The 20,785-nt window shown below is 37.1% G+C and overlaps 2 protein-coding genes across 5 annotated transcripts in view; one reads left to right on the plus strand and one right to left on the minus strand.

Moving 5' to 3' along the window:
* Window positions 1–20,785, minus strand: part of DYNC1I1 (dynein cytoplasmic 1 intermediate chain 1) — a 506,528-nt gene that overhangs the window by 478,636 nt on the left and 7,107 nt on the right. The window contains exon 1 of one of the 4 annotated variants that reach the window (XM_082846450.1): window positions 14,696–14,824. The exons of 2 other annotated variants lie outside the window; for them this stretch is intronic. The gene's annotated coding sequence lies outside the window, so the exon portion shown is untranslated. Of the gene's footprint in view, window positions 1–14,695; window positions 14,825–20,785 lie in introns of those variants that run through there. One more of the 4 variants, XM_082846459.1, reaches the window with a different exon arrangement.
* On the plus strand, window positions 3,932–17,054 carry PDK4 (pyruvate dehydrogenase kinase 4). The gene is made up of 11 exons (XM_082846467.1): window positions 3,932–5,130; window positions 6,136–6,277; window positions 7,474–7,545; window positions 8,307–8,491; window positions 8,660–8,746; window positions 9,204–9,281; window positions 10,813–10,889; window positions 12,888–12,986; window positions 13,186–13,296; window positions 13,483–13,596; window positions 14,785–17,054. The coding sequence occupies exons 1-11, from the start codon at window positions 5,016–5,018 to the stop codon at window positions 14,926–14,928; spliced, it is 1,224 nt and encodes a 407-aa protein (XP_082702593.1). The 5' UTR covers window positions 3,932–5,015; the 3' UTR covers window positions 14,929–17,054.

A 20,785-nucleotide genomic window follows, 5' to 3' on the forward strand; every position in this document is an offset into this window, starting at 1 on the left:
TTCTTTAGTTAATTTTTTATTTCCTTTGCTCACCTTCTCTTATTTTTTTGTAAATGCAAACATTAAACACAACTGAGAAATTTCTGGGGGGAAATGAACTCTAAGCCTGTATTTGGAGCTGAGGCAAAATTCTTGTTTTCCAGTGTAAAGTCAAGATGTGTTACCTTCAGGATTCACTTGCTTTTTTTCTGATAACATTGGAGCTACAGATGGAAAGAAAAAAAAAAGAGTAATAAGAACACTTTTGCTTCTGTGTTGCTTTAGTTAAGGGAGGGATTTTGACCTTGATAAGTGTAGGGCGGCCAAGAATTAAACCAAGGGCTGCTCCAGAAGGAAATACTGTGCACAGAAAAAAGTGAGACATGGCTGTAGGCTAATAGTAGAGGGGAGCCCTGTGTAAAGAAAGTGGGGAGAGGCTCTTACTCACCTACCTTCACTTCTCTGCAGTGGCTTAATAGCCTTTGAGTTCTCATCTTCCCTTCACCAGTAATTACAGCCGCGCCTGTGTTTCCCGTTAAAGTGTTCCCAAATTCATCATTTGTGTTCCTCCCTCCTCAGTCAACCTATCCTTTCCTCCTGACCCTTCTGACTTCTTGCTTCTATTGCTGAAATCACCCCCTCCCAGTAGCACAGGCTTAGAACATCAGAGAACGGTGTTTTCATTCTTCCTTCTCAGATTTGACAGAGCCTAGAGATTTTACCAACAAATGGCCCTTTTCATTTCCTTTCTCCATTGCCCCAATATCTTTCCTCTTTACCTGTGGACTTCTATTTTACCTTTATAACTCAGATGTGTCACCTCTTCTAGGAAAGTCTTTGCTGACTGCTTGCTCTTCCCCCAACTCCAACACACACTTTATATGCATCAGGCTATTTTTTTCTTTAGATTCAGTAAGTCCCCTACATATGAATCTTCAAGTTGCAAACTTTCAAAGATGCAAATGTGCGTTCGCATGTCCAATCACGTCAGGTGTGAGTGAAACTGCAGCTTGCCCTCTGTCTCCTGTTGCTGACAATCCTTCAGCTCTACCATCTCCCACGTCCTTTCCCTCCTCCAGTCAGTAACTCTTCTTGCCTGTTCACTCGATGCCAGCCCCTGTATGCCAGCTGCTGTACTGTACTACTGTACTTTTCAAGGTACTGTACTGTAAGATTGAAACTGTTTTATTTTTTGGGTTTGTTTATGTTATTTGTGTGAAAAGTATTATAAACCTATTACAGTACAGTACTATATAGATGATTGTGTTAGTTGGGTACCTAGGTAACTTTTTTGGACTTACCAACAAATTGGACTTACGAACATGCTCTTAGAACGGTACTCGTTCGTATGTAGGGGACTTACTGTATTTACATGTCTTTCTCTAATCCTTGAAGAAAGGAACTATGCCATTTTCATTTTTATGTCCCCAGCACCTATCATAGTGCCTGGTACATAATAGGTGGTCAGTGAAGTTTAGTTGCATTTAATTGTTTAGCTGTTAACAAATTTGTGCAGGGAGCTCATTGCTTGTTGCCTAAAAGACTTCAACAGTTCCATGTTGCCTACTCCAGGAATAGCAAAGTCCTCATACCAGCATTTAAGGCTTTCATGATATAACCCAATGTTGCATTTCCTCCCCACTTTGGTAAACTAGTCATTATTTCTCTACTATATCCTTAGCTTGTACATCTGTGCTTTTTCTCTGGCTTAGACATCCTTCCACATTGTCTACCAGTAATTTGCCAAAAACTTCCTCATCTTTCTAAGGTTGTCTCAAAAGCCAACCCTCAGAGAAAGCATTCCCTGACCTCCAACATAGCTCTTCCTCCAAACACGCCTGAGCCCTGTTAGCATCACCACCAGCTTGACACATTGATCAAATCTCTTTTATGAACTGTTTTCTAGTGCATTGATTGTAATTTTTTTTGCTTTGGGGATTAAACAGAAGTCCCATAAATTAAAAAAAAATTGACCATTGTTTTCTATCACCCACTATTAGTATGCGATACTTGAGAGAAAATGGTTTTGCACCCACCAATGCATCCAGTCCAACTCCTGATACCTAGTATCCTCTAAAAGCACCAGTTATAAGAAACATCAGAGACCAAATACTGATTGAGGCCTTGCTTTCCTCAATCTCTTCACCAACATGCTTTCACCAATATTTCCTTCTCATGCCCCAATGGAAGGCTGCTCCACCTCTTATAATTGTTACTTTCTCAGAGAGACATTCCTTGCCCACGAATCTAAGGTAGTTACAGCCAATTATATTCTTCATATGAATTTTCTTCATAACCCTCATTGTCCATTTGCTTTTGTAATGCCTGTTTCCCCCACAAGTCTAAAACTTCCATGAGGGAACAGATCATGTCTATTTTGTTCTGTGTTGAAATAGCCATTTCTTAAAAAATCATTTGTCTGTTATATACTTTGAAAGTATTTTCTCCAAGTATGCTGTTCATTTTTTTAACTTTAAATATTCTGTAGTCAAATCTGTTCATCTTTCCATCATGGCTTCTGAAGTTCCTGTTGTGTGTGTGTGTGTGTGTGTATATATATATATACACATACATATATATATATATTTTTTTTTTCTTTTGCAGTATGCGGGCCTCTCACCGCCGTGGCCTCTCCCATTGCGGAGCACAGGCTCTGGATACGCAGGCTCAGCGGCCATGGCTCACGGGCCCAGCCGCTCCACGGCATGTGGGGTCCTCTGGGACCGGGGCACGAACCCGTGTACCCCGCATCAGCAGGCAGACTCTCAACCACTGCGCCACCAGGGAAGCCCCCCGTTATGTATATTTTTAGTTGCTTCCTTGGAATATGCTCCTAGAGGTGGAAAAGTTGAATGGGCTTCTCCTTAGGTCTTGATGCATTTTGTTCCATTGGACATATGCCCAGTTCTTTGGCAAAAGTGTGACTTGCACTCTTGAAGCTCTACCCTTTACTCAAATGAATGTGCAGATTTGTCCATATCCATTACTCTTAAGTAATTCCCTTTCCTTTACTTTTATAGCAACTGGATCACCTCCAAGTTCTGAGGTCAGCCTGAGAATAGAAATGAAACTCTCTTTCCAGGTCACATTCTAATCACGGTAATACACAGCACCTTAGCCAACTGGGTACACAACCTGATCTGTCTATCCCAGCCCAGTTACCGTAACTGTTGCCAGTTCCTGTCATAGACATATGACAGAGAAGAATGTAACGTACTGTGAGAATAACCTGGTAAATATTGTTGGATGGGATGACATGCATACAAGTTTGGTGACCTCGGTTCACATTTAGCCCTTAGCCATCTCTATGAATGTCATATGGCTTCACCTGATCTTTAGTCACCCCACCACACATACAGGAGCACTGCGGGGGGGAAGTCAGGTCAAGTGATCAATGGGGCTTTCCTAAATTAAACCTGCTTATAATGCATCATTTCCATTGCCTTTCCTCTGCAGATTAAAGAGTAGAATTCTTTGTAATATATATTTTTGCCTATTCCAGATCCCACACGCAGGGTAAGAAAAGCAAATGAATGCTTTTCTTTTACTTCTGTTCTTAGGATATATTAAAGAAAAAGGAAGGGATTTTTTACCTTAAATTGCTTCATCAGAGAGTTTTATTTAGTCTTTTGACTTCTTGAACATTTTTGTTGTGGTTTCATGGAGCTATGCACATATGTAAAAAAGGATTCAGAATACAAAGATATAAATCATAGTGGTATCAAAACCTATCTCCAAGTGGAGATGCAATTTGGAACTTTCCCCATGTTTCCACAACTAAGCTTGAGTAGCAACAAAGCAGAGTAGGAATCAGAAAGATGCATCAGACATGGTCCCAAACCTGATCTCTTTCAGGGGAGAGGTTCAGAAAGGGACAAAACAAGAACATAAATAGCTACAATATAATGTCATAAGTGACAAAATCCATATTTGTAAGAAGGCACAAGGAGAGGCAATCAGGAAAGAGATCTTGCAGCACATAGTTTGTGGTGGACATTTACTGGTATAAAATAATGTCTTAAGCAAAGATTTGGATAAAGCACGTTTCATACAGGAGGACAGAGTGAGCAAATTCTCTGGAGAAAAAAAGTCAAACTGACAAATTAGTCCCTTTTAAATCTTGTTTTTAATTAAAAGAGTTAAGCCTAATGGAGGGAATGTATTACCGGAAGGAAACAAACTGATGGCTTTTTATCGCCACAAGAAAAAGTAAACGTACTTTGGGCTGCTCAAGTCACCGCAAAAGGAACTTCCAGTTCCCGACCTGCGCTATTCATCGATGGAGAAAACGCTGTAAGGACTCTAGGCTGTTTATTCTTTTCGCTGTCCAATGGCAGAGAAGCCCATACTTCTGCACGCAGCTGATTAGCTACTGTAAAAGCCCCGCTCCGAGCACGAACCAATGACATCTCCGAGCCAAGATTCTTGGAAACAGCTTCTGGCTTGGAATGCGTGACATTGAGACAGCCTCTTGCTTGTAAACAAGGTCGAGTCTGGGCTGGCCCCAGCCCACGCTGTCCGGGGTCCTGTCACAAATGGCTAATCTTGAGCCCACGTACCTCCTGACGGCCGCTTTGGCTTCCTGGTGTCCCCTTACCCCTCACAGCTTCGGGTGCCAGGCCTCCGCGTCCTGGAGGCGGGGCCCAAAGTTCTTTATCTGAGCTGACGGGCGCGCGGCTCCAAGCTCAGGAAGCTCTCCAAGTTCCAGTGGCTCCTCCCGGTTGGAGCTTCGCGGGCGGGGGATGCGGGGGGGGCGGGGGGTGTGCAGGGAAACAAATAAAACCTCGGGAGGCGGCGGGTGGTGACAGGATACGAACTTGAGTCTCAAGCTACCTACTGCTCCATCGACTCACTGCCCGATTCCTCCACCGCGAAGCACCCCCGAACCTCAGCCCAGGCCGGGGAGCACGAGCCTGCCAGCCACCTGCTCTCCCCGTCCGAACGCGCCCCGCCCCTTCTAAGGCCCCAGGTCCTGCTCCCCGCAGCCTTCACCCCACACACCAGCCCCAGCTCGTGCCAGGACGGTGGTCATCAAGATGAAGGCGGCACGCTTCGTGATGCGCAGCGCCGGCTCCCTGGTACCCCGCGAGGTCGAGCATTTCTCGCGCTACAGCCCGTCCCCCCTGTCCATGAAGCAGCTGCTGGACTTCGGTGAGCGGGGACGTAGGGCCCGGGCGGGGACTGGGGAGCTGCCTTAACTTTCAGACCCGGTGTAGGGAGGGCTGGACTCATTACTTAAAACACCTGGGGTGCGCTTTCCTGCTGAACCCTGGAACCTCGAAGCCAGCACACCTTGCCTTTCTTAGATTTGCCTTCTCTCTGACAGTTTGTGCCTGGAGGTCAAGGCCACTTGCCGCCCCGCTGATGCTGGTTGGTTTGAGCTCATCTTTCCTATTCTGTTTCTATTCCAAAGTTTTCAGTCAAAATAGTTTTTGCTTTCAGTCACCATTTAACAATGAACTAGAAACTTCATCCCCTCCTTCACTGCATAGTACTTCTTGGAGAAGATTCCTAATATTATAAAGTAGCTTTGAATTAACCGAGATTTTATCCTTTAGCCACCCTCCACCCCTCCACAGGGTTCATCTCTCTGCATTCCTAACATTTCCTAACAAAGATTTCTTTGTCTCTTTAGCTTTAACGTTATCTATATATTTGCATTACTGCTGAAAATATTTACAAACTTTCTGCACACATCTTATAAAGAAAATTTCAAGGATTTAAATGTGGTATTATTTATCACTAGTCTGGAAACATTAGGACTCCCACCCCTCCCCTTTTCCCTTCACTACAGTTTCATATCTAGAACTCTGCAAAGGATGTTGTCTCCCTGACATTGTGATTTGACTAAATCCTGCATTCTTTTATGAATACTAAGAGCCTTGGGATATTATGACTTCTTGGAAGTGAATCCTCATCAAAAAGAGAAAACAATAATTCTCATATTTGGTCACTTTTTAAAAAAGAAAGAAAGAAAAAGACAATAAAGAAGAAGATGCTTACTCCTGAATTATCTACAAGCAGTTACCCAACTGAGGGTTAAATATCATTTTGTAATATATATATGTGTGTTCAATATTGGAGAGTTAATGCTACTCAAATATATAATTTAGATATACTTTTTTCCAAAAACTAAATAGATGCTGTTTATTACAGGTTCAGAAAACGCATGTGAAAGAACCTCTTTTGTGTTTTTGAGACAAGAGTTGCCTGTGAGGCTAGCCAATATCCTGAAGGAAATTTATATCCTCCCTGAAGGATTAGTAAATACCTCTTCAGTGCAACTAGTTAAAAGCTGGTAAGTGGTGAACCATTCTGAAACAATCTCTAGTTTTAAGATAGTTATCTGAGTATGAATTCTTACAATATATTAACATCGTAATTGGAAAACAGGTGGTCTGAAGCTTAAATACTTTGAAAGATATATTTTCTATTAATTTAGGGTAAGTTATCATAAGGGCAGTTATAAAGCTATAACAGACATTTTTACCCTGAAAGAGTAGATACTTTCACAATATAATTTTAGAAGGCAATATGAAAAATAAATGACAGTTACAATATTAGTTTGTGTTTAAAATAATAAAAGACAGTTTGATATTGCAAAAAGAATTCTGTCCTAGAAATAGATACAAATGACTATTACTTATAGAGGGCCTAATCTTTGTTACTTACAAACCAATTAAGAAAGCAGGCCCAGGATCAAATCATGCCTTCCTCTTTTCCTAGTTGTGGAATCCTTGCTTAGTGTCTTATCTCTAGGCCTCAATTCCCCCATCTATTATTGAGGAGAATAAAGTATATGTCTCAAAGGGATATCTGAGTGTAATTAAATGAGGTAATCCATTTTAAAAGCACTTAGAACAGTACCAGGCACACAGCCAGCACTCAGTGTCAGTAATTATCTCCTTTTGCAAATAAGGATACTGACTTAGAGAGGGTAGGTAAACCAAAGGAGCAGATTTTCAGAGAACAGAGCCAGGTTATGCACTGAGGCAGATATGCACCAGACCTTCACCCTAACCCACTGACTGTACAACTTTTTGTTTGTTGATTTAAGAAATATATGTATTATGCGCCCATTAAACAATTGCAATCTGAAACATATTCAATCCACAGTATTTACTGCTGCTTTCAAGACTTCTATTCACCTATGAATGAATACAGGAGGAAAAAAATATGAAGCCTTTCTGTAAAAGTAATTTCTAAATGCTTTTGCTATAAAAATAAAGACATTTGACAAACAAAACAGAAAACTGAATAGTGATCTAGGATAGTTAAACAGATTTTAAGTTAGCAAGTTAAAGTTAAAGTTAGGGTTAAATTTGTAGCTTTCTTTTTTCTAAGACATATGTTTTCCAAATGTCTTGGAGGAAAGTTTTAATTTTAAACATAATACGTTTTCTCTTCAAATCATTTGGAAAAAGCAATCTGTTTTCAGCCACTTGTAAGTGACTATTCAATTTTAAAACTTAAAGCCCACCTGTCGCTTTACAGGTATATTCAGAGCCTGATGGAGTTGGTGGAATTCCACGAGAAAAGCCCAAAGGACCAGAAAACATTATCAGAGTAAGTTTTATGCATTAGAACAAGTGTCTAAAACTTTGACTATTTCTAAACATCAGATTTTTTTCAGACCTCACTTAAAGGATAATTTATAATAGTATCCTGATTAATAAATAACTACCCCCTTACAAATGACAAGTTTTGGCTTGTTGGTTTTTTTTAAAACCAATAGAGAATTATGGCATTGGAAATGATGCTGAGGATGAAAAGTGTAGAGGACTTTTTAAAAGAAGGAAATCTATTTTTACTCTAAATTTAGTATGATGATTAGATTTGTAGAAGGATCTACTGTTACATAATATCAATGCACGTTGGTGTCATTGTAGAGTACACATTTTCTTTCAGAGTAATTGACAGTCTCTAGCTATAAGAATGAGAAATAAAACTCTTTTCTAAATCTTACAAGAAATTTGAAGTTTTTTTCACAGTGGCATTCTAGAGCCATCTTAAATAGTACTTATTTTTTAAATTATTTTTTGAAAGAGAAAGCTTAGTGAACAACTGGAGTGAACCTACCACTCATAGAGCTGATATTTTACATGTAAGCTAGAAGCAAAATAAATCTGTTTGTGAAGCTATCTCCTCTACTGTAGTCAAAGAATCTCTAGTGAGAGTCTTAATAAAGCTTCGTCCAAACGTTGTATGATTTGATTTGTTTGGATGGGTACTTGAGAAAGGCTTTACCTTCTTTGAAGTAATCTAAGAAATATAAATTAATGAAACTTATTTGAACTTCTACTAACCATGAATGTGTTTTCGCTTAGTTTTGTAGATACTCTCATCGAAGTTCGAAATAGACACCATAATGTAGTTCCTACAATGGCACAGGGAATCCTAGAGTATAAAGATGCCTGTACAGTTGACCCAGCCACCAATCAAAATCTTCAGTATTTCTTGGATCGATTTTACATGAACCGTATTTCTACCCGGATGCTGATGAACCAGCACAGTAAGTTAGTTCATCATGGTCATGATATATAGAGACGGGTGTAGAATACAAGCCATACTCTAAGCAGATATTTCACTACTTGGTGGATCACATTCTTTCTCAGAGGTAGTTCTAATCATTATTATCCTGATTTTTATAACAATATTCTTTGTTTTTATTTTTCAACAGTCCTTATATTTAGTGACTTACAGACAGGAAACCCAAGCCACATTGGAAGCATTGATCCAAACTGTGATGTGGCAGCAGTGGTCCAAGGTAATTTCTAGGTTTCTGCATTTCCCTTATTGAAAATGTACATTATCTGATTGACACATCTACTGTTGAGGTGACTCTGAATGAATTACTATTCAGAGTGCTCCGTTTATGTCTTTATAAATACTGTAATGAAGGTCCTTTGTTTTTGAGAGTCAAGTGCTTAAATATTCACTTATAATATTATAAAAAATCTAAACGTCAATAGCTAATGTGCCATATTCTCATAGATTATAGTTGATATCTGAAGTGCACATATTCCTATAGCAACAGCTATAACTTAAGCACTGTGTTCATTTTTTCTTCAATAAAATATTAAAAGTTAATTTTTCCATACACATAAACTTGTACTCTAATGAATATTTTGGATTAAGGGTAGTGTATACACTGAAGATCACTTGAAAATTTTACTTGGCATAAATTCACTTAATCATTATGGAAAAAAACCCTTCCATTCCAGATGCCTTTGAGTGTTCCAAGATGCTTTGTAATCAGTATTATTTAACATCTCCAGAATTAAAGCTCACACAAGTGAATGGTAAGCTATAAATTAAATATATTTTTATCTATGGAAAATTCAGTGTTCTCCCAGTATGATTACTTCTTGTAAATACAAAGCAATGTCTGTGTTCCTTTTCTGCCTTCTGAACTTGCCTAGAATTTGTACACATTTTTTTTTTGAAGCCAAGGTTCTCTTTATCTCAACTGGAAAGTTCCAATTGAGTATATTCAGTTGCTAATGAAAATTCATAAAGAAGAACGGTTTGAACAGATAATTTAGGATTTAGAGTAGCAGCTAAGTTTCAATATCTTTGATCAAAGAGCGACTGCTTACTACAGAATACAGGAATAAGGAGGTCAGATTTGGAGGAACCACTTGGTAGTGGAGATATGCTCCTAAAGAGGTTACTTATCAGATCTGAAAACAAAAACACTTTAAATTGCACTATAAGAAAGAAGCCAGTCATAGAAGGACAAATACTTGTGATTGCACTTATATGAGGTATCAAAAATAGTCAAGCTCATAGAAGCGGAGAGTAGAATGGTGGTTGCCAGAGGCTGAAGGAAGCAGGGAGATGGGGAGTTGCTGTTCAGTGGGTATAAAATTTCAGTTATGCAAGATGAGTAAGTTCTAGAGATCTGCTGTATAACACCATTCCTACAGTTAACAATACTATATTGTACACTTAAATATTTAAGAAGGTAGATGTCATGTTAAATGTTCTTACCAATTTTTTTTTTTAATTTTCACTATAAGTATATATCACTGTTTTGGAAGCAGAGCATACTTCAATAGCTTCAACTCTAGGGTACCTAAAAGGATAAGGTCTTCCCACACTGAATGAAGTAATTACAGGATGAATGCAAGGCACTATTTTTATCTTATCCCATAGCTGCTTCTCAAAGCAAGACAGTACACTGAAATTGGAATAGCTTCCTTTCAACTCAAAGTAAACATCTTTTTCAAGTAATAGTTATACAGGAACAATGTTTGTTGGTGGTGAGAATTAAAATCAAGTTGCTCAAATTAAGAGTAGCTTAACTCATGGATTGGGGATAGGGAAATGTAATGGATTGCTAAACCAGAAGTAGGAGTACAAATAAAGACTGAAAAATATTTTTAAGCATTAACAGCATTGTTGCATAATACTTGCAGATAAACTGCTTGAACTGTTTGATGAAATAAAGAGGGAACTGTGCCAGACCTTGTTTTCTGATTCAAACTTTGCCAAGGCCTGGAACACCAAAGAATAATACTTTTATTTTTCTTTTCAGAGTATTATGAGGTTTTTGTTTCTATTTTCTTTAGCCTCTTGGTGAAATTTAAGCATATTTAGCCTATGGGATTTTATGTTTAGTTGATAAAAATCAAGAATAATCATTAATAATCAAGAATAATCAGTTGTGTTTACTGTTTAAAGGGAAGCTTCTAAGGTAGGACTTTAGAGTGAGGAGGATGGGGAGTATTCCAATTCTGTTTAAATCTAAAATATTAATCAAATAGATATGAAAGTTTATTTTAATGAAATATTTGTTCAGCAGTTCTAAATTAGCTTAATTTTTTCTAGGAAAATTTCCAGGCCAACCAATTCATATTGTGTATGTTTCGTCTCACCTTCATCATATGCTCTTTGAACTATTCAAGGTAACACACTTCACAATAATTGCAATTTTGTTTTTTTTAAATGTTAACTGGTTACATTTTTATTCCCTTTATCATTCCCTACTAAACAGAGCCTCACTATCTTCTCCCAGGCATGCTTCTGTGTCCTAACAAAAAGAAGCTACAGTTAATGTTTGAAAGGGTACATGCAGTTCCTGTAGCATCAACATGTATTTGAGAATGCACAATATGAGTCACTATATCTCAATGCTCCCTGTTCCCATTATTTTTTCAGGTGTCCAACAAAGCACTAGTCATTCATGCATTCATTAAGGGAGGTCGTGGGGTGAATGCTTCAGTGACTGAGGCCTTGTTATCTCCATCCCCATAGGCCGGTCCAACTCTAAATCCAGAGGTTCAGGTCCAGAATTACTGGAGGTGGCAGGGTCCCAACCTATGACTAGAATATACTCAAAGGACAGTCAGTTCCTTCAGTGATCTACTTTAATGTGCATATGAATCACCTGGCGGTTTTGTTAAAATTCACATTCTGATTCAGTAGGTCTGGAATTGGGCCTGAGATTAGTAACTTCTAATAAGCTAACAGGCGATGCTGCTGATCCATGGGCCACACCTTCCATAGCAAAACAGTAGGGTAGGGCTTCTCAGACGCTAGTGTGCATTAGGATCACCTAGAGAGCTTTTACAACACAGATTCTTAAGCCTGTCCCAGAGATTTTGATACTCTTGACCTGAGAATCTGCATTTCTAACAAGCTCCTAGAGGACGTGGATGTTACTGGTCTGGGACAGCCAGGTACTAAGAATCAAATCCCGTCCCAGGTTCTAAGCCCAAACTGAAACGCTGTACTTGCACCAAAAGACAGAAAAACACTTGAAGCTTTGTGATGGTTCCTAAGAGTCCCCTGGACTGGAGAGGAGGAAGTCGTCAAAAAAAGTGAAATTGGGCTTCCCTGGTGGCGCAGTGGTTGAGAGTCCGCCTGCCGATGCAGGGGACACGGGTTCGTGCCCCGGTCTGGGAAGATCCCACATGCCGCAGAGCGGCTGGGCCCGTGAGCCATGGCCGCTGGGCCTGCGCGTCCGGAGCCTGTGCTCTGCAGCGGGAGAGGCCACAACAGTGAGAGGCCCGCGTACCGCAAAAAAAAAAAAAAAAAAAAAGTGAAATCCTCTTCTAATTCTGATGTAACTCTTCCCGGAACCTACTGTTTCCTAACTTATTCTAACGTTAATGCAATGAGGTAGTGATTGTACTACAAACATCTGATCTATTTTATTTCTCTTCAGCTAATGCTTAGAGCTTAACATTATTATATAGAAACCAGAAAGCAGATAACCTATCAGAAGAAGGGTAGAGAGGAAAATGGGTAAAATAAACCAAAACTTTATCTGTATGAGATTCATCTACTTATCTTGTTTGAGCTTCTTCTCTGTTAAAGGACAAAAGATGCTTTTTTGTTGATTTACTTTTAAATTGAATGGTCCAACTCATAGTTATTTTGCCATCATTGGTAAAAGTTAAGATGATAATCAAACGCAAATTGAAATTTAATTTAGAATTATTTACTATCCTTTTAAATAGTAACAACCTTTTCCCAGCAAATTTTATAAAAGCCAATAAATTGGTTCAATGATTCACTGTTATTTGTTATGTAATAGTCTTTGGTGCTTAGATGTAAAATGTAATGGAAAGTCAGAAAAGAGAAAGCCAGGAAATGGACTATAAAAACCAATTTCTACATTTAAATTAAGCTTACAAATAAGAACTTGACAGCTAGCAGAATTGTTTTTCCATTAGACATTACTCCCAGTAGCTATATTACATGGTAAATGAATATTTTTCATTATACCTCCTGCATGACACAATCATAAATGGCTATTTACAGAGCTATTTTACTACTAACTTAAAAAATAAGAACTTTGAATTACCCTCTGTGCTGCTTTCATTTTAAACATAAAAAACAGTTATTTATTGTCCCCCATCCTCCTGCCATTGAATTCCTTACGGTTTTGTTTTCTTTAGAATGCAATGAGGGCCACAGTTGAACACCAGGAAAATTGGCCTTCCCTGACACCAATTGAGGTGATCGTTGTCTTGGGAAAAGAAGATCTTACAATTAAGGTAACCATTCTCTGTTTTTCTTTTGAGTCTTTCTTAAGAGAATTTTTAAAAGAGTCAATAATAAAAAGCTCTCTGCTTTGAACAGTAGATCAAAGTCATGTACACCAGGTGACTTTTAAATGAAGGAAAGACATTTTTATATAAACAAATGCGTATTGTTTTTAATGTGTAGCTCTGATGACTGGTTTGTTTGTTTAAGATTTCAGATAGAGGAGGTGGTGTTCCCCTGAGGATCATTGACCGTCTCTTTAGTTACACGTACTCCACTGCACCAACGCCTGTGATGGATAATTCCCGGAATGCTCCTTTGGTAAGACCAATTATATGGCTAAATTCATCCCAGCCACCTACTTCTAAATGTAGAGCAAGGATTACAAGGAAGTATTTAGGCAAGTTAATCAATTTAGTTAAATTGGGCATGGGGGTTGTGAGAAAGCATTTTGTATTCCTATGATCATGTTCACCACTTTGTCAATAACTGATCTTTCCCTTCTAGGCTGGTTTTGGTTATGGCTTGCCAATTTCTCGTCTCTATGCCAAGTACTTTCAAGGAGATCTAAATCTCTACTCTTTGCCAGGATATGGAACTGATGCTGTCATCTACTTAAAGGTATCCTTTAAATCCAATAAAAAACAATCATATTTCTGAAAAGACTGCTTCTTTTACAGCCCTGAGTTCTACGGTCCACAGTGAATACCCAAACTGAGTTAGTGCAAATAATGACCACAAGTCATTATATTTTCTATTTGGTATGTGTAGATATATTATTTAATATTTAATGTGGTAACGTATCAAAAAGGAAGTGGGCCAGGCTACTTGCCTCAGTGAAGCAAAATTGTTTCCCAAGAAGTGCATTAGTTTCTGAGTGAGAAGATGCTCATTTGAATTTTTTAAGGCAAATCCTATTGGCATCCTTAAGAATGGCTATACTTTTGTTCTACTTGGACTTGTGGGAAATACATATACGCTAATAATATTTCAGCCTAGAAAACAACTGATATCAAGATACTCAAGACCTTAAGCTGACCTTGTTAGAAATCCAGGGAGAGGAAAGCTGACTGCTCAGAAGCTATCAGTGGGGTGCCTGGCATTTCCTGTTTAAACTTTAAAATTTGGTACATGTTTTTTCCATTTCTGATAAAGCCTCAATTTATTTAAGGTCACTGTCCTGATGCTGTTAATCATCTGCCAACTATTTCAAATGAAAATATATTCACAGTTATTAACAACTAAAACATTAAGCTTCTAGGCTCCCATTTTTGTGCAAGGGAAAATGGGACCATTTGCCGCATGGTCTTAGAACACCTGAAATAGTTATTCATTTCTTAAATAGTAAAAATGTCTTCCAAGTATTGGAAAAGGTTAACATATTATAGATTTATAGTATCAGATTTTAATAGATCAATAGTATCAGGTTAGGACTCTCACTTTATCACACATACAAAGGTTTTGCCTAAAAAACCTATTTGCCTGTTGCTATTCAACTCTATGGCATCAGCAATATCCAAACAAGGGACATGTGTAACTATTGAACACAAATACTGTTACCTGATTTATAACTGTATATATATTATTTCAGCCCCTATGGGGTGCAGATAATATTTATTTTTCAGTTTTCTTTTATACAGTGCCTAGCATACCATGGACTCTGGTGTGCTCTTATTAGTAAATCAATTAAAAGAATGTATTTGAATGTTTGAATACTTACCTCTGAATTTATTTTGAATAATCACTTCAGGTACAAATTATGTGATGAATAATTTCTTTGGCTTGATTTTTTTCTCCTCTTTCTTTCAGGCTTTATCTTCTGAGTCTATAGAGACACTCCCAGTCTTTAACAAATCAGCCTTCAAACATTATCAGACGAGCAGCGAGGCTGGTGACTGGTGTATCCCAAGCAAAGAACCAAAGAACCTGGCAAAGGAAAACGTGGCTGTGTGAGGAGGGACTCTCAGGACGCTTTAAGGGATCAAAGTGGGTCTATGCCAGTGCTGCTTCCTGAATGTTTGCGTGTGAACTCTTGTTTTCTCAAAAACAAACAACGGCAACAAAAACTCCTTGGTCAGAACACTGATGTGAAGAGGAAGAAAGCTCCTTTCTGTGACCCAGGCGAGCACAGTGCAGGACTACAGGAGTTCACGGCTGGCCAGCTCTTTATTCTCTTAACTTAGAATAACATATGAGTTTATATCAAATCCTGGAGAAGAAATAAGCCTCAGTTTTCCATCTGTTTATCAGCAAGAATGGGAAAGAGTGAGAAGTGAAGATGTAGGCTAGCAGTTTCAATGACTGATATTTTAGACCACTGGTTGATGTTATAAGATACTGGTATTTATGGATTATCAAGTGTCAGTGTACCAGTACTTTCCTGTCACTCAAAGGACTAGGGCTTATTTTATACTATATGATTAGAAATGTATGTAAACATACATTTCATATATATCTATGCAATCTAGAGATGAAAAGCCAGTGACTGAAATAACACTTACTTTGAATGAGGAGGAATGAGCCAACACATTTTATTCTGAGTTGCAGCCAAGGCATGGGCCTATGTAAAAACTCAGAAGAAAGCCCCTTCTGATAAATACAGTGCCTTTATTATGCTGCTTTTCCTGTTCACACCTCAAATAAGAAGTGAACACTTATTGCCAGGTGCCTTGTCTTGGTTGAATTTTAAAATATGCACTGATTTCAGGACGTTGGCGGTTGGAGGGAGAGAAGAATTACCAAAGTGATAGCAAAATCTCACCTTGCTTTGTTTATAAATGAAACAGAAGTAGATTGGAAAAACCAGTGTTAGGGAAAGAAATCATGCATTCAGAACCTAACTCAGTAGGAAGGGCTGTTCTCCACACTGCAGTGGTGGTAATCCAAAGGCATCTATTTTCTAGGCTTAAAAAGATGTATTTTTTATATATTTAATTATATTCTGTACACTTCACCATTAACATGTCTGATAAAAATTTGTAATTAACAAACAGCTCAAGAACATTAGAATTTAAATACTTCTTAGAGTATTTTTAACAAATAGCCTGCAAGTAAGAGGTTTTCATGCTATCGATGCTGATGCTTTCATTTGTGAATCATTGTGAATGAGAGCTAATGCATGAAAGCTGGAATGCATATGGAACTTTGGGCGAGTTCAAGTATAATATGCAGGTTGATGGGGCAGTCTAGCACATTCCTCTTAGAGAGGAAATTAAAAAAACAAAGGAAAGTAGGAAGGAAGGAAGGGAGGGAAGAAAGATGGGAAGGAAGGAGAGAGGGAAGCAGAAGGCAAGCATCTTGCTATATTCCCCACAAATTATTTCAAGAAATGACCCATATTATCATGGATCAATTATTCGCGAGAGAATGAATTGGTGTCTTTCAAAACTGTATGGCTTCTTTAAATGGTTCTCTCACTCTTGCAAGATAATAGGCTTTTATGAGATAATAAACTCTTCTGTGTCAAACTGATGTTTTAAACCGGGATATCGAAAAAACTAGCACTTCCTGTTTTGTAAAATAATCAGCACTGTCTGTATGTTGAATTTAACATTTGTGTTTAATTTTCTCATGGCCTAGTGGTGTGGTGCTTCTGGTAGTGGCCATAAAAGCCTCAAACTATTTGCTGTGGATTTCAGGTGTTATCATCAGAAGTCCTGGAAGTGACTTTTCTTGATGGTGAGACTCTGGCTCATGCATTTATTGATTACACAGAACTATTTGCAATAGGTTATTTGACTTTTCAAAAATTTAAACATTTTTGCACGTAAATTCTTGTATTTACCAAAGATTAAAGCAGTTGATTAATAGTTAACTCAAACACTGTGAACTACCTTTAAAACACAAGAGAAAAAGAAATGTTGGTATCTCAATAACATCAACTGTGTAAATGGAGTTCTATAAAATAGAAATAGTCCACATTGGTATTTGTGAAATCTGTGGAAGAACTTTAGGATCCTAGTGGATGGAAACTGAATGTTCAGGCCCACTTAAATTATTAATGTATAAATTGTGTTTTTGTGTCTAGGTTATGTACAGAGAAATGTGACAATTTTTATAATAAATATTTTTTATTATAATGGTAGATGTAATCTTTTAAAGTTCTTTTCTCAAATTAATGGAAAGTACTAAGAAGAATTTGAGGTAAAGTTTTTCCTCACTTTACACCAAGTCTAATTTAGCTACATATGGGGTATAGCCTTTAAAAAACAAAACCTTAAAATCTTAATTTTTAAACAAAAGATACTTTATAGCATTCCAGAAATTTCTGGTTCTCCTTTGCTCTCTTGGTTATGCTCCAATAATACATAGTACAATGTGTGTTTATCTACATGAATAAATTCAAGAATTGTTTTTCCAATGCATGCACTCTCTACATTTTTTTTGGTAAATTTACTTAAGAGTCTCACTTAGTGACTGTATTTACATAGCAAATACAGTGGAGTATCAAAATAATTACCTAGATAATTTAGGTTCCCAAACAATTTCTAGATTAAATATCTGAATAATAATAGGGTAGAAATAGGATAGGAAGTACTAAATTAAGTGGTGACATGTTTTATCTTTGCTATCTTCACACTGTCTTTCTTTACTAATTTAATCCTACTTTATCATTAGACAACATTCTCTGCCTACCTCCATAATGCCCTTATTGCAAAGTTTTGCAAAAAAACAAATTTAAAAGGAATGGAGGGAGGAAGGAAGAAAGGAAGGGAAGGAGGGAGGGAGGGAAGAAAGAAAAGCAATTAGAATAAAATAAAATTAGTGGAATAAGTTTGTCATAACTAAATTCTAAAATCTTGTCAGAATAATCATATGTAAATAAAAAATGCCATCAACTATGGCATTAGACCCTAAAGAACCTATACTGAAGCCCTTCAGCCCTTCAGCAATGACATGCTTGTTCACTTGACTACCTTCATTTCTTCTTCTGTCAAGGAAGTACTGCACTGTCTAAAGGAAGCCCAAGAGCACACACATACCTACACGCACGGGATTAGCTATACAGTTCCCTTGAATTAAGCAATTTGGGAGGTAGGGGGTTAGCATGTGCCCCGGGCTCAGAACCTTCATCCCCATTTCCACAAAAACTGCAAGACTTCAAGTCCCACAATTCTCCATTTATGGACATGTACATCTTTTCGACTCAATGTGTATACCCCCAAAGGATACAAATTTTCAAGTTCAACAAAGTTGGCTGAATTTTCATTAAAACTGTCTTTACACCATTTCTCCCAAATTTCAAATTTGGCTCGAAATGGTAAGAGCATTTGATCTTAACTACAATAACATGTGCAAAGAGAGATTATTGTGACCTAGTAGTTTAAGCATTGGCCTTATAATTTCTTTATTCTACTACTATGCTTTTAGGTACCGTACTTACACTTAGATGTGTAATAACACTGCAAATGTATATGAAATCTCCAGGTCACTTTGGTCTGTCTTGATCAAAGTATTGAGGAATTTTCATAATTTCACAGGAGCTTATGTAAGAGGTCCCCAACCCTCCACCATGAACACTTAGAGCAGTAGGCTTCTATCTACATTAACATGCTATCCATACATCTTTTAGGGGATTTTTTCACTTTTTACCTTGCATCACAGTTACTTAGGCACTCAATAAACATCTCCTGGATGGATACATGAATAAACACATAAATAAACCTCTGCCTTTAGAACAGCATCCCTGCGTTTAAAAGCAGATTGGAACTCTGTGTTAAACAAACATACATCAAATTTTATAAGATTTTATGCTTTAAATGGTATTCAAAAAGTTTTACAACATTGCAGAAACTCTGGAATACTTTTCCAAGCCAGAAAAATTGCAACTGATCTTGTTTAAAGTAGCTCTACATTGGTGGCCTTTGGCCATTAAAAATTATCACATATTTCAAAAGAAATTAAATAATGGATAAAAGTTATAACTAACTAATGAAATTTCTTGAGCAAATGGGTTGCTATTTCAGATTTTATTAGTATTATTCCTTCTTGTTCACCTTGGACTCAGATGAAAAAAATATCACCATTCATATTTCATGGCCTCTTAATGGAAATGAGCAACTGTCTTTTAATGAGATTTTTCAGTTCCTACTAAAGTGCAAATAAACATAAAAAGCCACTCAAAATCAACAGAAATGTCAGTAGCCTTGAAAACATGTTGAATCTATTAAATGATGTGAAAATGATGTGAACTGTCTTAGTGATAAATACAGCAATGAAATAATAAAGTTTATCAGCAGATTAAAAGACATCATTCTCATGTTTACTGCTATTATTCAATGTAATGAAAATAACGCAAACTGGTTGATAGGAATTATTTATGAGCATATTATTTTCCATAAATGTAAAAGGATGCTTTAACATATAAGACAAATAGCCTATTAAATGGCAAAGTCTTGAGTTTATTTTATCAATTCCATTAAAACTATGCCCTTTAATGTGTTTCTAGCCCCCAAAATACACTTCGGTATTTGGCAGAATTGCCCTTAACTCAGTATTTTTATTTTAAATTCACTTTTGAGAATAACAAAATATGTTTGAAATTATAGCTCTGTGACCTGAAAATGAAATAAAAATTTGAAAACAAAAATGAAAAACTTATACCATATTCTTAGGCAATACTCTTTACCTATTTGAGTCCCAGTTTTCTCTTCTACCTATGTGAAATAACTAAATGAATTCTAGTGCTTAAGGAAGACACTTTTAATTCTAAATTCTCTGAATCTATTCTCATAACAAGCAAAAACATTATTTCTTTAATTTTACATTTATATGAAATGATGGATGTTTACTAAACTTATTGTGGTAATTATTTCATGATGTATATAGGTCAAATCATTATGTTGTACACCTTAAACTTATGCAGTACTGTATGTCAATTATATCTCAATAAAACTGTAAGGGAAAAAATGAACTCTCACATAACTGAATAAACGAATGAATGAATAAAAGTTTTTTAAATACATTAACAGTGATGAACTTTATTTTTTAAATTTTAATTTTATATTGGAGTATAGTTGATTTGCAATGTTGTGTTAGTTTCAGGTGTACAGCAAAGTGATTCAGTTATACATATACATACATCTATTCTTTTTCAGGTTCTTTTCCCATATAGGTTATTACCGAGTATTAAGTAGAGTTCCCTGTGCTATACAGTAGGTCCTTGTTGATTATCTATTTTATATATAGTAGTATGTATATGTTAATCCCAACCTAATTTATCCCTACCCCCTTCCCCTTTGGTAACAATAAGTTTGTTTCCTAAGTCTGTGAGTCTGTTTCTGTTTTATAAATAAGTTCATTTGTATAATTTAAAAAATTCCACATATAAGTGATACCATATGATATTTGTCTTTGATTTACTTCACTTAGTATGATAATCTCTAGGTCCATCTATGAATGAATGAATGAATGAATAAAGTTTTTGAATCTATATTTTCTAATAATTCTTTACTGAATACCCTGCCTCCAATTTCTCTGCAGTCCAAACTAGGCTTTGCATAATATCACTGTCAAGCTCAGAATCTTTTGCTGCCTTCCCAGTGCCTAAGAATCTGATATTTATAGTTTTCTACAATCCAACCTACACAATCAACCTTACAACCTATACCTTCTGTTACTGAACTGTTTAGTATATTGTCTTCTAAATATGCAACCAACATTTTCCTTTTGATCATTGTAAATATGCCTGCCTGAAATGCCCTTCTTCTCTTCTCTGCCTTTTTCCTAAAAGCTGCTCAACCTTCTAAACCCAACTCAAATTCCCCCCTCCATGGACTGAGCATCCCAGTCCAAAGTGCCTTCTCCCAAC

This window comes from Leucopleurus acutus, assembly GCF_964270905.1.
Source record: "Leucopleurus acutus genome assembly, chromosome: 9".
Taxonomy (NCBI): Eukaryota; Metazoa; Chordata; class Mammalia; order Artiodactyla; family Delphinidae; genus Leucopleurus; species Leucopleurus acutus.